The sequence below is a fragment of the Condylura cristata genome, unplaced genomic scaffold (genome assembly GCF_000260355.1).
Source record: "Condylura cristata isolate star-nosed mole 26May11 unplaced genomic scaffold, ConCri1.0 scaffold00006, whole genome shotgun sequence".
NCBI classification, from domain to species: Eukaryota; Metazoa; Chordata; class Mammalia; order Eulipotyphla; family Talpidae; genus Condylura; species Condylura cristata.
Genome location: NW_004567107.1, coordinates 14,838,516 through 14,859,398, shown reverse-complemented (window position 1 = coordinate 14,859,398; position 20,883 = coordinate 14,838,516). Strand labels below are relative to the sequence as shown.

Genomic DNA, 20,883 nt, shown 5'->3' with positions numbered 1-20,883 from the left:
TCCCTGGCATCTGCTCGCGCTACTCTTGATAGGGGGCTCTTGGGAGTCTTGCTGTGGTACCAGGCATGGTGGGGGTTCTGCCTGTTAGGGGGAACCCCAGGACTGACGAGGACCCACAGCTCTCGGCCTGCAGTGGTGACCTGGCACAGTGGCAGCCTAGTGGCTCCAACGCCCTGCAGACCGGTTCTGGGCCCACTTCCTTGCCAGCCACTTGCTGAGTCGTCCAGCAGGCTTGGGCCACTTGTCTCTAGAACGCTCAAGCTCATAGTCGAAGTGGCAGTTGAGTTGGCCCAACCACACGAGGACTTCTGGAGGACAGAGGACAGAGGACAGATAGGAGACCTGGGGGTGCTCTCTGAATGGTAAATGTTGCCAGGCACCATCTGTGGGTGCTTTCCCGAAGGTTGATTGTGCAGTTGCCCTTATTATCTCTGGGCTGAGGCAGACCTAGCTGCCTCTGGCTCTCTGTGCCAGTCCTTGCTTCCTTCACCTAAGAAATAGAGCTGATAACCACCTTTGTCTGCTGGGCCGATGAGGATGAACTGAGAGGGCATTCTAGAAGCCCTCGAGTCCAGCCCTCCTCCCGCTGGTTGGCCATGTGAAGCAGGCATGCTGCATACACCTGGCACCTTCCCTTCCTTACCCGAGCAGTAGGGGCAGACGCCAGGCCCTGTGGAGGTGCTGGAGCCGGGGAGTGAGATGAGTCACAGCACTTAGTAGGCCGGGAGCTAGTGAGGTGACAAAGAACAAAAGGATCCTTGGAAATCCCAGCAGCCTGAGGAGTGTGCCAGAGTGTGCCGGGCAGGAAATCAGGCACCCAGCACAGGCACCGTCTGGGCCAAGAGTTCCCAAAAAGGCTCTCCAGCAACCCACTGCCCCAGCCCCAGCCCCAGGGTGCAAGGGACACAGCATACACGTTCTGCCTGATGGGTCATTTTGCTGGGAGGATTTGGGAAGCAACTTTATAAGCATTTTGTGGATGATTTCGCTACATCCAGATGAGCAGTCCAAATATAGAGAAAGTGCACAAACGCAGGGCAAGTTTCTGGGCCTGTAGCTGCTGTATTTTTGCCATACGCCAGCCTCCCAGGGAACGCCTGGGTCCCCCTGGGCCAGCCGGAATGCGAGTGAGAAAGTAGACAAGCTGATTTGTTCTTGTTGGCGTGCAGATGGGGAGACAAAGGCCCAGAAAACTGGGGTGACTGGCCAGCCCTAGACTCAGAGCCCCTCCTCACCTGGCACTCCCCAACTTTACGGGCTCTTTCTGATTTCTTACGTAATTCAGATGGAAAAGCGCCCGAAGGCAGCCCCCACCGTGGAACTGTGCGAAGCCGCTATTCAGGGACCTGGATTTTTGACCAAGCGTTGAGATATGCATCTGGTACGTGATGGCCGAGGGGCAGGACCTGATGGGGCCAGCATGAGGGTGGGGGCACAGCTCAGAGTGCCATCAGCTGTAGAAGCCATGCAGGGTCGCCCTCCCCCAATCCCCGTCACCGCTACGTGTTGCCAAATCTGAGCCCGCGTGGGGCCCTGAAGACGGCTGCTGGAGGATGGAACGCGTGGAAATCTGGAATGTGGGCAATGCTTCCCATGGCCACACTATCGTGAAACAGCCAAGGGGGTGCAGGCCATGTATGTTGGGCACCTTGGGATGAGGCAGTGGGCTGTGCGCCGTTACTGCAGGCTCCTCTCAGCAGCTCCTGCTGCGCCTCCCAGATGGATCCACCGGGTCGGCCTATGTGCTCAGCCTGGGCCTCTCTCTCCCCCAGTGCCTCCAGGAAGTTGGTTCCCAGAGAACTTGAGGAAGTGCTGGCAGCTCTCAATTGCCAGGCCCTGTGCTAAGTCTCCCCACATTATTAGTGCTCACAACCCCCTCAGGTGTATCCAGTTCATGGGGGCAGCCTGAGGCGTGGCTGGATCCAGGGTGTGGTCAGGTCCCTGACGGCCAGGGATTTGAGCCCAGGTTTGCAGGGACCATAGCACTGTGGGGTCACCCAAGCCGGTGATGCACCCTCCACCTCTCAGCCCATCTTGCCCCTTCTGCAGGTGGGACGCCCAATACCTGGCTCTTGGGGAGAACGGAGGGCAGCAGATACCTGACTCAGGTATCCCTCTTGCCCGCAGATAGGCTGGTCCTGAGACTCCGCGGGCCAGGCAGGGCTCCATTCTTCCCTGGGGCAGCAGAGGGCTGGAGGCCAACACACCATGTCTCTCCCCTTCTCTCTCCTCCCAAATGGGGTGAGACCTATGAACAAGAGTGTGTGTGCCAGCTCTCTGTGGGTTGGGCTTAAATCCCCAAGAATCTGCTAGTAGACAAACTGTATTAGCAGGGTGAGGTATCGCCGAATGGGTGAGTGAGCGAGACCCACCACAGCCTGCAGGCTTTACCCATCACCCTGCACTTGCTGTCAGCTTCCAAGAGAACCTTAGATTGTTCAGCGCACTGGGGCATAAGACCGGGCCTCCTGGCACAGACAGCTGGGTCTCAGACACCTCACCTGTGATTGGGGCAAGGCTGGCTAGTTCTCCCCCGCCACAGGCTGGGGGCACCTTCCTCTCCATCTTCCCAGCTCACACCTGTCCCCTCCAAGCCTTGGCCCTTCTTCCCTCCCCTCCTCCAGCCCGCATCTGTGTCAGGGTCCACCCTGTGCCCACCTATCCGGGCGTCCCTCTGGCCACTCCGTCACTCTCTATGTGCTCTCGCTGGTTCCCGTCTGCTTTACTCCAGTTGGAGGGCAGCGTGGCATCTTCCAAAGGGATGGGCCTCGGTGGCCGACGTGTTGAAGATGCTCAGTAAATTCCGGGCTGCTTGAAGGGGAATTGGCAGAAACTGTTGAAGAGCGGGTGGAGGCACAGCACGGGAGTCGGGTCATTATTACTCGGTGACAGATGAGTGGGGCCGCAGGACAGCAGGAATTTATTGAGCTCCGCTGTGTGCCAGTCCTAACGACGGAGAAATCTACGGCCTGATCTCTGCCCTCCACGTGTTTATATTTCCCCTGAGAGACAAGGCACACACACGCGCACACGCACACACACCCCTCTGCCGAGCCATGGGCTGGTGGGTTCCACCTGGCATTAGGTTAAACATGATCCCGAGTGACACCGGTCGGAAGTGGCATTGCTGCCCACCTGCCACTGACCCACATGTGGTATCTCGCTAATCCTGACCTCAGCAGCAGCCATCGTCCTGTCGAACAGGTGAGGAAACGGAGGCAGAGACAGGTCAAGGGATACACCTGAGATCAAACAGCTTGGGGTGTTAAGGCTGGGCCGACTCCCTGACTCCAAGCAGGTGTTGTCCTGACTTCATCCGATACTTCAAATTCACACCCGCTAAACAGGCCTCTGCCCAGGTTGGGCGGAAGGGCAGGGGTTGGTGATCGTCTTACTCCCAGAGCGTCTGGGCCACTATTTGAACCTCATTCAGTTTTCACATCAGGGCTCTTGCAATGTCTGCATTTTCCAGTGAGAAAGCTGAGACTTCGTCCAGGTCTGTCTGGCTCTGAACCAGTGAGCCCTTTGCCTGGTGGCTGGGTCCCAGGAACCCCTGAAGACCCTTTTGAAAAAGGCAAATGGCTTAGATCCTCCCCCCTTGTTCCAGCCATTCTTTTTTTTTATTCATGTGTGCAGGAGCTGGGGTGTAGGCCAGAGGTACAGGGGTTGAGACGTTTCACCAGAGCAGATGTGGGGGGCGGAACAGGAGGATCTACTGAAATTCACTGCAGAGGGAAGCAGCAAGCGAGCCAGGAGAGGTCTGCTGCTCCATGTGGGACAGCTCCCTGGCTGGGGGTTGAAATCATTCTGCCATGGCTGGTGGTAGTTTGATAGCAGCGATACTTCAACCCCTGCACCACAGGGTGACCCTAGCCCCGGCCATTCTAACATAAGTTAGTGGGGGGTGACTAGCTCCTAGGTGACGTTGTTAGGAAGGGTGCGGCCTGTACTCAGGCATGTGGGGATGTCAGGCTGGTCTGATGGTCTCAGCCTGGCCTCCTGCATGGGCTTTGGCCCCTGCTCTGTTCACCGTTGACCTGTCCAACACACCCAGTGGGAACTCAGCTGTTTGCATGGGCCTGCTTCTGGCTCAGGGACCCCCAAGGGCTGGATTGGGCATTTACCGTTGAGTTGGTTTCTGCTGTCTGGGGAACACGATGGCTCCCCAGCAGGCTCGAGGCACGCTCCGCTTGCGTACATCTGTCATAGGTCTGAGCACTCCTGGGGAGAGTGGGGCCGTCCCTGTGAAGTAACACCTGTAGTTAGCCCTGTTTCACAGGTGAGCAAAAGGAGGCATAGTGTGTCTAAGGAAATCACCACGGTTATGTTATCGGTAAGTGGTAGAACTGGACAGAGAGCCACACGGGTCTCACGCAAAGCCTGTCCTCTTGACCTTGACCTCTGTCCCATACTGGCAAGAGCGAAAGAGCTGGAAATGACTCTTGCATCGAAGCGATGATTTCCTTATGTGGGCTCCACTTCCTCCTTTTATTTCCTTCTGTGTTCATCTCTTTTTCCTCTTTATGGACTGCGTATAAGACATTTCCTTCTTTATGTTGACAGCTTTGGAAACAGAGGCCCAGACATGGGAAGTCACTTGCCCTGAGTAACTGAAGAGATGAACTTGGAACTAGACCCAGGCCCCCGATTTCTGACTTTCTGGCCCCAGTGGCCATTGCTTCCTCTTTGCTTGCTGGGGACCTAGCAGTCACTGGAAAAGCCTCCCTCTCCACCAGCACCCCTACAGAGTTAGGTTCACCAATGGCTGACTGGTAGCAGCCCTCGGGCCTGCAGCCCAGGACACGGATCTGGCTGACGATCTGGCTGACGGGCCTTTCTCTTTCCTGTTTTCCAGGGTCCTATGAATGTGGAATCTGTGGCAAGAAGTACAAGTACTACAACTGCTTCCAGACCCACGTACGGGCACACCGAGGTGAGTGGGGTGTCCCTGGGCCGAGCCAAAGGGCTGTACCTTCCTCTTTTTTACCACTGGGGACCCTCACAGGTGACCCCAGAGACCTTTAGAGATCCAGTTTTCTCCTGTCTTGTTTCGCAGTCTCCTCCCTTCTTCTTCAGTAGGAATAGGAGGAGAAAAGGGGAGAGGAGAGCACAGGGCTTTGGGGGAACCTGCCCGGTCTGCTGCAGGCTCTGCTCTCCTGGCCCCTACTCCGTGCCGCCAGCCTATAGCAGCCCTTGCAGGAAAAGTCTCGCATGCCCTCTCTGCTTCTCACGGCTGCCCGGGAGGAAGGTGGCCGCTGTCTCCCGCACTGAAGACGAAGGACAGGAAGAATGGCGCCGTCCCTCCGGGGGCCTTGCAGAGGAAGGGCACTGGGTCAGGGCCCAGCTGACCCAGTGGCATAGGGAAGAGCCGTGGGGACCTGCTTCCCTGCTGCCTCAGAGGGAAGGGCATGTCCCTGGGCACATGGGCGGGTGCTCTCCTGGCCACGTCTTAGTGCGCTGTCTGTCTGTCTGTTTCTCTCTGTCTCTCCCTCTGGCCCTTTCACTGGTGCCAGTCTGCTCACCCCCTTCTCAATCTTTCTCTTGCAGACACCGAAGCCACCTCAGGGGAGGGAGCCTCCCAAGGCAGTGAGTACTTTGGTCTCCTCATGAGCGTGGGGGCCCAAGAGGGCTGGGGTAGGGGAAGGACATGCACTTCCTAGCTATTCCCACCCACCCGGACTGACCCCAGACTCTCTCTGGGAAACACGTTGCTGTGGTCCTAGATTCAGGCTTTTAGGATCCTTGTGAAACTTAATAGAACTCAGAGCAGCCTTGCCCAAAGTGTGTTCCCTGGCGTACTCATGCTGGGGAAGTTAACTCGTGTTCTGTCAATAAATTCTCTCACCAAAATGTTGGGGGACGTTGGAGTTCTAAGCTGCGAGTTTCCTGCCTGGAAGCTTCTCACGTCTCTTCACTGGTCAACAGGCCTGTGCACTTCCAAGAGAGGCCCAGTATACGCCAACTCTTCTGCCTTTTACCTGCCATTCACAGGCCTAGGGGTCCATCGCTGATGTTTGGGAAATCCTCCTGAGCACCCACAGGCACTACTCACTGGGTGATTGGGCTCCAGCCAGATGGGTGTGTGTGTGGGGGGTGGGGGGTGGAGGAGATTTCAGAACCCATACTGCCACTGCCTCGGTGCAAGCCTCACACAGCAGAAATTGTGCGAGTGTCCAGAAGGGGTGAAGGAGGAGAACGTTCTAGCATAGCTATTGGAGAGGCCCCCCTAAATGCGAACCTCCTCCCCTCTCCGTGTCTGCCCTATTTGAATAAAGAAGTCAGTGTTACCCAAGGGCTGTGTGAGACCGCTCCACATGGCTAGCCACAGACTGATGTTGGCAAAGGGAAAGCACAGTCAGGGAAAAGGAATCCACACAGGTGGAAGGGGCTTCCGGATTCTGCTTCGACCTAGGCACTGGCTCCATGGGTGTTTTGGGGGATATCGAGCACTTAGGATCCGGACACTTTCCTCTGCCAGGGATCAGCAGGCTTTGGGTGGTGGGCCAGCCAGGAGACACTTAGACTCTGCAGCCAGATGCCTCAGTCACAACTGCTGGGCCGCGTGGAGCCGGCGCCTGGCCAGAGACGCTGCGGAAGGGAAGGGAAGGCCTTAGCAAATGGGTGGTGGGCGGGCGGGCCGTTGTTTGCCAAACCCATTCTGCACATGAAGATGCTTTAAAAATAAGTCAGCGTGACCAAAAGGAAAAATCAAAACAAACAAAGCACTTTGTGGAGGCGTGGGGGACCTTCCTTGCACGGGGCCCTCGGAGTATTTCTTCCGAGGAACTTTCCCGACTGCTCTTTCTCTGGATTCTTACACCTGGGAGAGGCAGGCCAGGCTGAGGCTATTCCTCCGTCTTCTGGGGACTCTCAGACCCAGACTGACCAGACACCTGCCAGAGGGCCCACAACAGGCGGAGGCAAAGCCTGGCCCTTCGCTGCCGGCTCCCAGATTCTGCCTGCGGTCAGCCACATATTTAAAGCAGTTCCTATTTGTCTTTCCTTCCTCGGCTATTCTGGCTTTCTGGCCTCCCCGGCAGGCCCCTCAGTGACCCGTTGTTCATCTGGCTTCCGTTGTTTCAAGAAGCCTGTTGGCTGTGGATGGCTCTGTAGCCAGGGGTATTTTTAGTCCGCCCATCACTTCTCGCTCCTCCTGGTGCGGCTTCTCCCCCTGACCAGGGCCCCTTATGTTATTCTCAGTCCCACACTGCCACCTATACCCAGGCTGGTGGTGCTGCTTGGAAACCCGGAGCCCTTACACCACCAGTCTGGTTGCAGGGGCCTAGGCAGGGTCGGGGAGCCAGGAGGGCCCCTATGAGAATTCAGGTCCGGTCTGCCCTGCCAGCTGAGGAGCTGAGTTCTAAGAAAGGTCACTCAGCGCGCTGGCCACTGTTGTGGGGTGGAGGGTGGGCACGGAGTACATCATTAGTCCCTCTCTGCAATTGCACCTTTTATCATTTCAGTTACCCACAGTTCACTAGGTCTGAAAAAAACTGCCAAAGATAGCTTGATAGCGAGAGAGAATGTGCATATGTAACGTATCGCAGTTTATTGTTACAATTGTTCTGCTTTTATTCGTATTGTCTTTTAATCTCTTCCTGTGTCTTATTTATAAGTGAGGCATTATCGCAGGTATGTGCATTCAGCAAAAGGTGCTATAAGTGGGGGTTGGTTCTATCTCTGGGTTCATGGGGTGTCCCTGGTGGACTCAGAGGGATGATCTCACCCCCAGACATGGAGGTGTGCCCCCATTTATCCTGTCTCTTGAGTAAGAAAATAACAGATGAACACCACATCTATTCTCTTTGTAGTGCAATAATATTAGGGAACAGTTGTGGAGTCTTTCCCTCTATAAAATGCTAGTACAAGAATAGTTCCCAAGTACTAATGGTCTGTAGGCCTTGGGCTTGCTTACTTTATCTCACTCAGCTCTGGGAGGGAACAGACCTCTTGTTCTCATTTCACAGATGAGAAGCCTGGGGTGTGGAGATGAGGGATTGTGTCTGAGGTGAATTGTGCTTGTCAGCAGAAGCGTTGAGTTTGGGCTCAGGCCGCCTGACTCCAGGGCCCGCGCCCTAAAACACATCTCCAGTGGCATTCCTGGAGACATTGCGCTCTCCTGGGGTTCTGCCATGTTTCACAGACAAAATAACCATTCTGCCTTCTATCCTGGACTCTCATGTTCTAATTCACTCTGCCTTGGCGGGCCTGGGTGTGTGGTCTCGAGTCCCAGAGAAGGGGTGGCAGTGTGGGATTTGATTGCAGGCAAGGGGTGTTTCTCAGCATCTGAAAGTTGGGTCATGTGTTGAAGGTGGTTGAGGTAACTAAGCTGGTACCAGGCAGGTGGGTCAGGCAGCTGTAGAAGGCACAGAGAGGGAGGGGGAGGGTTGAGAACAGAGGCCTACCTGAAACCAGCAGGCCTCAGGGGGTCCTGAATTCTCCCTGGGTGTGCAGTGCTGAGAGTGTGGGCGGATGTCAGCTGGGACATGATGGAGGAGGGTGTTGCTAAGCTGGGTTGCTGGCTGTGGGAAGAATGGAAGCCCAAGTTAGGCTTGGAGGCCTAGAATCTCCAGCCTGGGAGGGAGAGTCCCCAAGAATCAGCTTAGCAATCCCTCATTGCCTCCAAATTAAGGGGAGGAAGTAGGGGAGCTGAATCTGAGGTGGTGTCAGCATTTGCTGGCCGTCTGGGTGGACAGGACACCTCCCAACTGTTCCCCCCACCACCCCTGACTGGTTCAGATGCACTCTCCTCCCTGGGAGGGCCACGGAGTGCCTGGACCCTACTTGGTCCCCACACCCGCAGAATGTCTGTGGGCACCTCATGTGGGGACTGCTTAGACTCTGTGACTCTGGTACCTTACCTGGTACCTGTGCACCTGCTACCTCACCTGGCTTAGGTGAGGCAGAAGTGGTGGGAGATATCCCAAAGTTCAGCTAAGTGAGGACCAGAAGCCTTCCCACACAGTTCCTGTCAGACTGAGGGCCATGGTCCCCCCCCCCCGACTGTTCACCAGAGACTGCCGAGTAGGTCTCGTTGAGAGAGCTCACAGCTCGGTGAAGGGCAAGAGACAGGTGTGCAAGACACAGGTCTTGTGTCATCATGCGTTGACTTCCCACCTCTGCTGCCGTTCATTGGAAGCAAGTCATTAGGCCCAGCCCAGACTCAAGGGGATGATACTGCCCAGGACATGAATGCCCAAGGCAGAGATCACTGGGAGCACCCCAAAGCCACCCCCCATAGGACCCCCCCACTGAGGTCTCGGGGCAGGTCCCCTTCTGCTGTGCTGCTTCCTCCTGTGTTAAGTGGGAACCTTCCTCCCTCATTACAGCACTAACCTGGGGCAACGCAGGTGAAGCTCTCTGTCTGGCACCTCACGGAGTGGCACCAGGAAGTGGTAGCTGCGGTGGTTGTTACGCTCATGCCGTTCACCGAGGGAGGTGGGACCCCCAGCATCCCACCCTGGGCCCCGTGGGCCTAGTGGAGACAGAGGGCAGGCCTGGCACCAAGGCCAGACCGTCAGTTCTCTACCAGCCCCAGCTGCAGGTCGGGAAGGGGAAGCTGGAGGGCTGTGCTACAGCTGCCAGCAGGGAGATGGACGGGCAGTGACAGGAGCAGACTGGCTCAGGAAGCAGGTGCCCCGGGCTCCCCAGTGTCAGCGGTTGGGCCGGGGGGACTAGTCTGTGGTTCCGGAGACACAGGAGCTGGTCTGAAAAGCCCACCCACGCGACGGAAGCCCCAGTAACCAGGAATGTCTTTCCATCCCACAGACAATTTCAGGTACACATGTGACATCTGTGGGAAGAAGTACAAATACTACAGCTGTTTCCAAGAGCACCGAGACCTGCACGCGGTGGATGGTGAGTCAGGCCCTGCACTTGTTGGGGTCGGGGTCACATCCAGAACCCCCTTCCCGCAGGGCTGCTTACTGACAGCCCCCACCTGCCTCCAGACCACGAGGAAGGGAGGGGACAACTGCTGAGATTCTGGGGCGGGCCAGGCCCCTTCATGCACCATGTGCTCTTCTGAGCAGCGTGACCCAAGGGACATTGCCATTTTTGTAGGTCAGAATCAGTGGAGTTTGGCAATTTCACATCAGTTCTTTTTATGATTTCATATTAAGTATTTGCATGATCTGGTGAAATTAAACCAATTTTTTAAAAATGAATGAAATGATGATATTTTAGCATCTTAGATTATAGAGTTAGAAATTAGCATAATAAATTTAGATAATATATTTTAGAATCTTAATTTGACACCTAGAAGGGATCTTGGGGGTTCCCTCTCTAGGCCCACACACACCCTCAGCCCTCTCCCGCTATGACAGCCAGACTCACCTCCTATATTCCACAGACTTCCTCTCATCTTCCCCCCAGCCCTTTCTCCCCACCCCGTCTTACCCGCTGCCCTGCCCTGGCCCCCAAGAGGATGTTGGTGATGCAGATACCATCAGGCAGAAGTGCCTGTCTCGGGTGGCCCCTGTCCCTGGGGTGGGTAAACGATGGCCATATAGGCTTCATCCTGGTTGGCCCTTGGGTTTTTGGGGTTTCCAGGTTCACCAAGGCCACCCCCACCCCCCAAGTCCTAAAGGTGACCTTGACGGGACAGAGGCCGGCAGAGGCTCTGGGACTAACAGGGCTCCTGTTTGCTTCTTTCCTTCTGCGGCTGCCTCCTCCCGCCTGGGCGCAGTGTTTAGTGTGGAAGGGGCCCCCGAAAATCGGGCAGGTAAGTCCTCAGTGACTGCCCACCTTCCTTATCCTGGACCCCTGAGACCTGGTTACCTGGATGCTAAGGGCCATTTGTTGTCCTGCAGACCCCTTCGACCAAGGCGTGGTGGCCACTGAGGAGGTGAAGGAGGAGCCTCCGGAGCCATTCCAGAAAATCGGGCCAAGTATGCGGGCGTCTCCCTGGGGCTAGGGCTGGGTGGGAGGCCGGTGGGGGCTGGGGGCGGGCACGGCATCAGTCCCGCTGCTGGAAAGGGGCTGCTTTGCTCGCCCTGCGGTAACAGCAATGGCCAGTGAGCAGCTGGCCTTCTTGGACCTCCCTTTGCCCACCTGTCGACTCGGCCCATCTGTCTTCGGATTTAGCTTTTGAGGAGTGGCAGGACAGCTCAGGTCACGGTCAGGGCAGTGAAGGCCATCAGCCTGGCGTTGAGTCCCTGCTCTGCTCCTTATATGCCCGGCAGTCTGTTAGCCATCCTGAGCCTCTGCGCCTCACTTGTGGAATGAGGGTGCCATTTTCCCTGCAGGTTTGTTGGGGGATTAAATGAGATCATGAATGTAAACCACCTTTAGCACAGTGCCTGGTACACTGTCGTTACCATCTGAAGGGCCGTCTGCAGAGAAAGTGGTCCGGGGCAGGAAGCAGTGATGTGGCACTCTGGGAAATGGTTAGCACGGGCTTGTCCTATGCACAGGGAGCACCCAGTATGTAGCAGCATTGACATCACCTTGAAGATGAAGAAACTGACAAAATCCTCAACGTCAGAAGTTAGACCATGGGGAAACCCAGGTGGGAATCGGGCATGTTCCCTGGTGGACCTCTCAGATGTAGGGGCGGGGACAGGGATTCTTGACCTCGCTCTCCAGGATGCTCTTGGCCAGCACCCCCAGCAGGGCACTGCACTTTGTCTCTGGCCTCGTAATTATGAAAATATACTTTGCAGTCTAGCAGGCCTGGCTTTGCAACGTAGCCAGTTTCTAGCTCTGTACCTGCCCGTGGAGGCGAGGGCATCTGTCTCTTCTGCAGGACTGCTGGACAATGCGGGAACTAAGTGTCCAGGATAGCACTGGCTTGAGCCAGGGCAGACACCTGAGCCATGTTGCCGAGAGTCAAGAGAGAGAACGAGCTCTTTGGGGCCATCCTGATAGGAATCCCAGCGCTCCACACTTAATCCCTGTGTGACATCCTACAAGTCTTAATCGCTCTAATTCCAGTTTCGTAAACCCCAAAGTGGGCGATCAAACACACCTCTCCGGATTGCCGTGGAGATTAGGTTGTATTTGTAAAGGAATTAGTGCAGTCTTGACACTTACATAGAAAGCATGAAATAAGTTGTACTTATTAATTACCCTGGAAGATGCAGCACAAGAGGAAACTTGTCCTTTACATCAGTAACTAAGTCTGACAGACAGCTGATGCGAGGGCCTGGGACGCATCATCGCAAATTGTAAGGAGTAAGGGAACGGCATTGAGGAAAGTGAAGTGAGTTTGGCGTCTTGCCTGCCCCCAGCATGATGCTCTGAACTGAGACTGTTAGGGTGATGTGAGGCTGTCACTCGCTACCACTCAGGAGTCACCCTGGAGATAAGCATGCTGCTGCTTGAGCTTCTGCCCATGTAAGCAGGACAGTGCTGTGGTCCCCTAAATGGCTGTGCATAGACTAAGGGGAGCCCCTGAGGCCATGGGGCACTGTGAGGGGCCAGTTGTCACAAGCAGGGCTCTGTAGGTTGGGGGGAAGGAGAAACACCGAGGCAGCTGTGTGTACGCCTTCCCCATCTGCATCAGCTGAGCAAATTAGAGAAACAGGTGCTTTTGGAGAAGGAGCGGGGAGGAGGAAGCAGGAACCATGCAGAGCAGGAGAATCCTGCTAGGAGGGAGTGGGTGCAAGACCCCATGTTCCAGTTTGCTTTACAGCTGCAGATCTGGGAGTTACACTGTGGTCTCGGTCTGCCGTGCTGATTACTACCATGGAAACGGGAATACTGAGGCCAAATCATTCATATCTATTGAAGCTGAGTACGTGTGGGTCCATTTGTGGGTTATTCGATTTGTGTACTTGGGTAAGGAAGAGAAACTTGAAAGGATAAAAAATATGGGCACTATGAAAATTCTCTGTAACAGAAGGAAAGAGAAATGAGGAGACTCAGAGGAAGCACATACCTCTGATCTATTGCAGTAGCTGGGAAACTTTGTTTGGCAGCCAGAGTTGAATATTAGAAAATAAAACTTACTCAGTCAGCTTAAGTTGCCATAATAAAAGGCCACATAATAGGTGGAATGTATTTTCTCACTGTTCCAGAGACTGGAACCCCAGAATCAGGATGCCAACCTGGTTGGGTTCTGGTGATGACTCTCCGCCCGGCTTGGGAGTGTCCTCCCATGTGGGGAGACAGACTGAGCTCTCTGGTGTCTCACCCATGAGGCCATCCTCATGACCTCAGCTAAACCTGACTACCTCCCACAGGTCCTGCTTCCATATACCAACATTTGGGGAGGTGAGGCAATAACATCTGAATTCGGGGGTGATTCAGTTCAGTCTATAACATAACCCCTATGAACAAGCAGCCTGGAATTGTTTGTTGAAAAAGCAGCAAGATAAAATGAAAAGAGGTGAGAATGAGGATTGCAAAGAAGTCGGAATTATTAAAACAGAAATTAAACCTAGTTGTAGGTTGTAAAGAGCAGAATCAACCTGCAGAAATGGAATTTATGAATTGAAGGACAGACTTGAACAGCAAAGGTAGTAAGAGGAAAATGTGATACCTATGAGAATGGTGAACCAGTTCCAGATAATTGATGTTACTAAAGCAGCGGGACAGAATCAATACCCCCAGGATGTAATAGAAGAATTATTTGCTCTGCTAAAAGGAAGACCTTAGTGTGTATAGTGAAAGACTCATTGTATGCCGGGTAGAGTCTGTGTAAAGAGATCCATAACTAGATGGCTCTCCAAGAGATTTTAAAACTGTAAACACAACGGGAAAAACTCTGTCAGCATCTGGTCATCGAAAAGCAAGTTGTTACATACCCACCAAGCATGGCCTTGCATCAGACTCTTGTGCAATACTAAATCCAGAGTATGTTTGAAGAAGGTTTGAAGGGGAAAAGTTGCAATTTAGGAGATTCATATGTAGGCAAATTGTGATCTGTGCATTAATTTCATAATCTTTCTCCTGTGTACACATCTTCAAAAAGTTACCTGGAGGTATACAACTGAGTGGTAAAAGCGTTTGTGAAGACTCAGTTATGAGGAATTTGTTGCACGGGATGACTTGTGAATCCTGATTAGATAAAGTAGAAAGTTTAAAAAGCTGCAAATCTGATTAGAAAATTGAATGCCATGGACTCATTACTCTAATTTTTTTTTTTTAAACAGTAAGGGAAAAATAGGTGAGGGAGACAGTAAAGTAGGTTAAGTCAGCCCTACTGCTCATGAGGTCCTCAGACTAGCCGCTTCAGCATCTTCTAGAAGCTTATTAGAAATGGACATTCTTAGGCACCATGCCAGGGTACAGAATCTCAGTCTCTGGGATTGCAACCCAGCCATCTGTCCAGTCTTTCTGGATGATTCTTAACACAGTTGACCTTTTGAACTGCATGGGTCTGCTTACATGTGAATTTTCTTAGAATGGAAGATGTTCTTATGTAGTTGATAAATATAATATGGTCATATGCATGTACTGTGGTTTCCTTCTGTTCTTAATAACATTTTCTTTTCTCTAACTTCCTTCATTGTATCTAATACGTCAGACAAACAAATTGTGTCGATTGATGGTTTGTTATCTGTAAGGCTGCAGGCCAGCAGTAGGCTATTAGAATTCGTTTTGGGGGATTCAGAAGTGCTAAGATGATTTCTGATTGTTCTGGGGGGAGGCGTCAGTGCCTCATTTACCCCATGTTGTTCAAGGGTCAACTGTACATGCTAAAATTTAAAAATCATGAGTTAAATTACTTTTCTCATTGACAATAAACTTGAAAATAGCACTTTTCTACTTGATTGTAACGATTAGAGAAATAAATCTTATGGACCATCGAGCACAATAAAAAATACTGGAAAATAATGGAACCCCCCCCCAAAAAAGAGTTCAAATTTCAAACAACTATAATGCTAAAGGAATAAACCAGAAAGGGCAGGTCATGAAAAAAAATGTAATGGAAAACCAAGTCAGTTATAGCAATAAAAATAAATGGCATTCTCTCTTTTATTAGAAAACAAAGATTCTTAGGTTAATTTAAAATAACCCAATTACTAATGCTTTATTAGAGGACCTATATGGTTAATTCTTATCTTTTACCCTGAATTTGAACTTCTCAAGGAACGCTTTCTTTCCTGTTTCCTTAACTAAATTGAATTTCCTGTTAAGATTTTCATAGCCCTGGGAATATCTCTCTGAAAGCACCTGTCATGATTACAGTTTTAAAATTGGTTGTTGTGATTATTTGAATTTTCTGTCTCTTTTTTTAGAATGTTTGCTCCTTGAAGGCAGGAATGTTTGCTTTTTTTTTTTTTTTATTCTGCTCAACATTTTGTGCCAGTATTGAGTGCGGTATCTGTTTAATGAATGAAATTGCAAGAAAATTTAGGGAAATGTCTTTAGGCGCATACAAACAAGTAGAAAGGAGGGCCTGAAAAGTAATTATCAAGCGTTAATAATATTAATGCCAGATGAGCTTTTATTAGTTCGTCTAATAATTAACTGTTAGAACAGTGGTTCTTAAGCTTTCCTGAGCTTCAGAATTTTCTAGGGGCCCTATTAAAATACAGATTGCTGAATTCCAGTCCTAGAATTTTTCTTTCATGATGTCCTGGGTGAGTCTGGCAATTCTGCAATTCCAACAGCAAATTGGTACCTGGGTGATGTCATTGCTGCTGGCCTGGGACTACATCTGAGAAGCAGCACATTAGACAATCATGTCATGAGCCTACATGCTTAAACAACATCCTATCCAAATACTCAAACAAACAAACAAAAAAAAAAAGTAGGAATACAGCGAAATAGAAAGATCTGTCACAACAGTTGCTGAATCGAGCAAATACATGCCCAATACCGTATAAGGGTTGAATAATATAATTAATACAGGTGAGCTAGCAAAGCGGAAGCCTATGATAAATAATGTGCCTTTTAGTAATAGAAAATAATATATCTTTTCTAGTATTCATGAATCGGTGTTAGCAATTATTTAACTACAAAGATTTTAAAGCTTCTTTATTGAGAAAAAACCATAAACAGAATAAGATTCCAGTTGAGACAAAAATCCTTGTAACATATTGAGCAAAATGTTGATGTCTTTAATCTACAGAGCTCTTAGCAATTTGAAAATATATACTTCTATAACAAAATATATAACATTATAATATACAATATACTTATAGAAACAGTGGCTGTGAACACAAATGGGAAAGTCATAAGACAAAAATCATAGTTAATTAAACATGAAAAATAGTCAATTTCCTTAGAACTAGGAAGAAATGAAAAATAAAACTGGCAATATAGTTCACCCAATCAGACACAACTTAGAAAGATGATAGTATTTAATGCTGGCTACTATGTATGGAAACAAGTCATTTATTTTCACACTTTTCTAATTGGGATGAAAGTTGGCCCAACCTTTTGTTAGAGAGTCAGTGCCATAGTTATCAGAAGCCTCAAAAATGCATACCCTTAAGTTTATCCTGAGGAAATAATGTGCAAACATTATACACGATAATCTTTATTCTGCAGTGATGTGCAAAAAATGATACGCAGATGAGTAAAAATGTCTACCAGTATATGAATCGCAGCATCTCTTTTAATAAGGGGGAAGAAATGGGAAACAATCTAAATGTCCCCTGGAACAGGAGACTGACTCAGCAAATTCCAAAGTCCGGCAGGAGCCCTGCAGCCAATAAATGCAGTGGCGATCAATGGCTATTGATTGTGCAAGATGTCCACAAAATATTGTCAATTGAATGCACCGGGTTACAAGGAGGAGATAAATCAGGGCTGGCTAATTTAAGGCCTGCAGGAACCAGACAAATGATGTCAGTGAAAGAAGCCTGCCCCAGATGAGATGAGATGAGATGAGATGAGATGAGATGAGATGAGATGAGATGAGATGAGGGGTGGGGCCTGTCCCCAAGGGGTAAAATAGCAAAGTGCACACTCTCCCCAGGAGAGAGCTGTGGCTCTTTGCTTGGGGATTACAGCTGATTGAAATTTCTCTTACTTTTAAACTTTTGTATTTGTATTTATCAGTATTTTATAATTTTCCCCCAGTGAACAATATTACATCAGAAATTTTTAAGAAGAAAGAAGTTAGGCAGTGCCAAAAGAGAGGTAAAGTCTGGTGGGACTTTAGAAGAAGTGACCCTTTTTGCTGAGGGTGGGGGTGGAGGGTGCTCGGGGACAGGGAAGGAAGGTCCTGGACACCCCGTAGTGACCATTGCTGAGGGCAGCGCTTGCAATAGGGGCTGGCAGAGGTTGGCCCTGGAGGTCACCTTGGGGCACTGCACATTTCCTGAGCACTGGGCCCTGGGGGTGGAGCGATGAAGGAGAACAGTGTGTGCCAGGTACTGTTCTAAGCACTGACATAGAAATTTAATCCTCACAGCAATCCTATCAAAACTGGTCCCATTTTACAGATAAGAAAGCTGAGGCACAGAAAGGTTAAGAGGTTTGCCTGAGTGGTGGAGCTGAGATTTGAACCCAGGTTCTGACTCGAGTGGGCTCCTGATTCTAGTTGCTGGTCCCAGAATGGGGAGGAGTTGGGGCAGGGGGTGCATGCTGCTGCTCTGAGATGGACCCCAGGCACCCATTCCCACTCTTTGCTCTCCTTGGACAGAAACCGGCAATTACACCTGTGAATTCTGCGGAAAGCAGTACAAGTACTACACTCCCTATCAGGAGCACGTGGCCTTACACGCCCCCATCAGTGAGTATCTTCTCTAGCTAGTGGGTGGGGGGAGCGGGAATGGTGGAAGGTTCTGGAGCTTTGCCAGGGGAGAGGGTGAAAGCACAGGAGAGGCTGGGGTAGGCCAGTCTCTAGGGGTGAGGTCTGACTGGGGGTGGGGGCCCTTCTGCATCATCTGGAATATCTGGGAGAGCCTCACCCTGGAGCCAGGAATGACCCCCTTAGTGGACTGGAAGGCCTAGAGCCCATGTGGACTTGGGGTTAGGGTAGACATCACTTGTCCAAGTCCTTCAGTGACCCTGTCCCCAGCCCCACTAAGCACCTTCAAAGCACCTGTTCCCTGAAGCCTCCCCACAAAGCCACCATGAGTGGCACTGCACTCCGAGCCAGTCAAGGCCTCACCCAGGCCAGGGCTGGTCAGCTGGGCAGGACACCCTTTCTTTGCTGGTGGTGAAAAGAATAAGATGTTAGAAGCACTAAGTTGGGACTCAGATGTTAATCCCAAGGGGTCGTAGGCATGCATGTGACCTTAAGAAGACCCCAATCCCGGCTCTGGGCTCCCATCTCTTCCTCATCCCCTGACCAGAAAGGGAAAGGGTTCTAAGTGCCTTCCCACCGAGACTTCATTCTCTGGCTCCCATGGATTTCCCCACTCCCTTTCTGGAAATTCCGACCAGAATTTCTGGAAATTCACCCGAAATGCTGACAGGGTGGGGCTGAGCCAGAGTTGCAGGTTGGGGAGGGGTTTAAGAGAGTGTCTGCTTTCGTTTCTCACAGCAGAGCTATGGCGATCCTTCTCCGTAGTCTGTATAGGTGGGAAGACAGGTCCAGACATTGGGGCATAGCAGTGTTTTGCACAGTCTTTTGGGCTTCACGCCATGCTATCTGCAGGCTGGGGGGCCCTATAACCCCACCTCCCCCTACAATGACAGTAGCAGCAGACACAAGTGTCCCCCGCTCCCAGTACATTCAGTGCCTGGAGCTGGTGCAGGCAGCTTCCCCAGGAACTCCTCCCTGAACTCTGCCGTGAACTGAGGAATCACCCCAGGCCAGAGCATCTCACTGCTAGGTGACTTCACACCTGTCACTCTGTGCTCAAATTTCCCATTTTGTGGGAGCTCTTGAGATTTTTCCAGACTCGGGATCTGAAATCCTGACGTCTCCAGCTTCACATAACTGCAGTGGCCCAACTGGTGGCGCCTGTCCTGCCACCCAGGCTGGGCATGGACGGGTCCTCCAGTGCTGACCGCATGGCGGGGTCCTGTGTGGCGCAGCTACCTGAAGGCTGGCTAGTGGTTCTGAGGTATCAGGGCCCTGGCTCTGCCATGCTCCTGCACACAGGACCTCTGGGAATCCCACTTTCCCAGGCAGCCACGCGGCCAGCTACATGTGGCAACTCTCTCCTGGCTCTCCTGCTGCCTGTTGCTCAGGGAGCTGCTTCCAGAATGCACTTACAGGTGTCAGTATGAGGCCAGTCTGCAGCCTGGGTTTCAGGAACCCTCAGTGCAACTTCTGCTTTTCCCCCAAGTGGCTTTTCCTGGGACAAGTCAGATTATGGAGTGAATAGGAAACGGAGCTTGGCCCAGCAGGTGTGCTCTAGGTCCATACTCTTACCCGTGAAGGGATTCTGCATCACAGCAGATGGCACAGTAGAGGGGTGCATCGTTTATACCCTGATTTCTTTGCAAGCATCTAGGCGCTTCTCCCCTGAAGGGCTGTTCACTCTTTCTTTCCCTTGTTTTCTTTTTTCTCTCTACTATGGACTCATCTTGCTTTATCATCCTGCATCTGTTTGTTGAGTGACTCTCTTTTCTATTTCTTGCTGTAATTTGGGCCCCCCCGGATCATATGGCTAATCAGTGGATCTTGGATTCTGTGTGGAATCAGACTCTGGACTTGCTAGTGCCAGCAAGTGGTACCCAGGCGATGCCTTGAGAGACCCTGGTCTGCTGAAGTATCCAGAAGATTCTGGACTAAAAGCAGAAGTCCTCCCAAGTAGCATCATGTAACATGCCATCCTTTGGGCCTGGTTGCTTTCACTCAGCAGAATGTTTTAAGACTCAAAAACACTGTGTATATTTATATCAGTTGTTCTTTTTGACTGCTGAGCATTATCCCATTATATGAAAACACCACCACTGTGGTTTGTTTAAACATTTGCTTGTTCCTTTGAGTTTTCAGTTTTCGGCTATTAGGAATAAAACTTCTCTGAAAATGCTTGTGTGAGACTCTTTGTGGGCATATGTGTTCATTTTTCTTGCAAAGAATAGTATTGTTAGGCCGGGGGAGAGTTTGACTTTGTAAGAACTGATGAGCCGTTTTCCGTAGTGGTTACAGCATCTTCCACTCCCATCAGCCATATTTGGGCGGGCCAGGCACTCCACATTCTAACCACATGCTTGCCACATTTTGTGGCAACAAGCTGTTTAATTTCTAGCTCTTCTGGTGAGTGTAGTCTTCTGTCATGTGAAGTTGTGTTTTTCTGATCACTAATGATGTTGAGCACTTTTCCATTTGCTTATTTAGCATCTGTACATTGTACTTTGGAAATTGTCTTTTGCCCATTTTTGGTATGGATTCTCTATAAAGTTGTAGAGGTTCTTTGTATATTTCAGATTCTACTTGATGGAGGGAGGGATAGAGAGAGGGAGGGAGAGAAGCAGCTTTACTTCTTTCTTTTCAACCCATACTGTATCTTTGCTCTTTTGCCTTGCTCACTGTAACTGGTTCGAACTCTATGGTGCAATATCATGCAATGTCAAATAGAGGAAAAGAGTAGAGATCTCTGCCTTGCTCCCAGTCCTCCTGTTACAGGAATTTTTTTCATCAAGTATTGTCACTTAAGGATTGTGTTAGCTGAAGTAGGTTTCATTGGTACCCTTTACCAGGTGAGGAAGTTAACATCTATTCCTAGTTTGTTGAACGTTTTTGTCATAAATTAGTAGTTCATGTTTTTTCCTTACATCTACTGAGTTAATTCTATGAGCCTCATCTTTTATTCAGTGAAAGTGGTGAATTGCATGGATTGATTTTGTTTTATTAGGGCACCATGCCCATACTTTATTAGACACATTAAGATGATCAGAAAGTCAAACCATGAAATGAACTGAAGAAGGGCACACTATTGGGATGTTTCTTTGCTGTAAGAATGACTTCTTTGAAATTTCTTTTTTTTTTTTAGGTTACGCTTCTAAAGCGCTTTAGGAACTAGGTTGATTTATGGAGTTAGTTAGCTTTCAAGAATATGATTTCTAATCACTCCTATCTAAAAT

At 50.7% G+C, this 20,883-nt stretch overlaps 1 protein-coding gene across 2 annotated transcripts in view; it reads left to right on the top strand.

Moving 5' to 3' along the window:
• ZNF618 (zinc finger protein 618) overlaps window positions 1–20,883 on the top strand; it is a 142,289-nt gene that overhangs the window by 99,730 nt on the left and 21,676 nt on the right. For both annotated transcript variants that reach the window (XM_012721578.1, XM_012721577.1), the window contains exons 4-9: window positions 4,856–4,933; window positions 5,548–5,586; window positions 9,769–9,858; window positions 10,688–10,723; window positions 10,812–10,889; window positions 17,543–17,632. In XM_012721578.1, coding sequence (XP_012577032.1) covers window positions 4,856–4,933; window positions 5,548–5,586; window positions 9,769–9,858; window positions 10,688–10,723; window positions 10,812–10,889; window positions 17,543–17,632 — 411 coding nt within the window. The remainder of the gene's footprint in view (window positions 1–4,855; window positions 4,934–5,547; window positions 5,587–9,768; window positions 9,859–10,687; window positions 10,724–10,811; window positions 10,890–17,542; window positions 17,633–20,883) is intronic.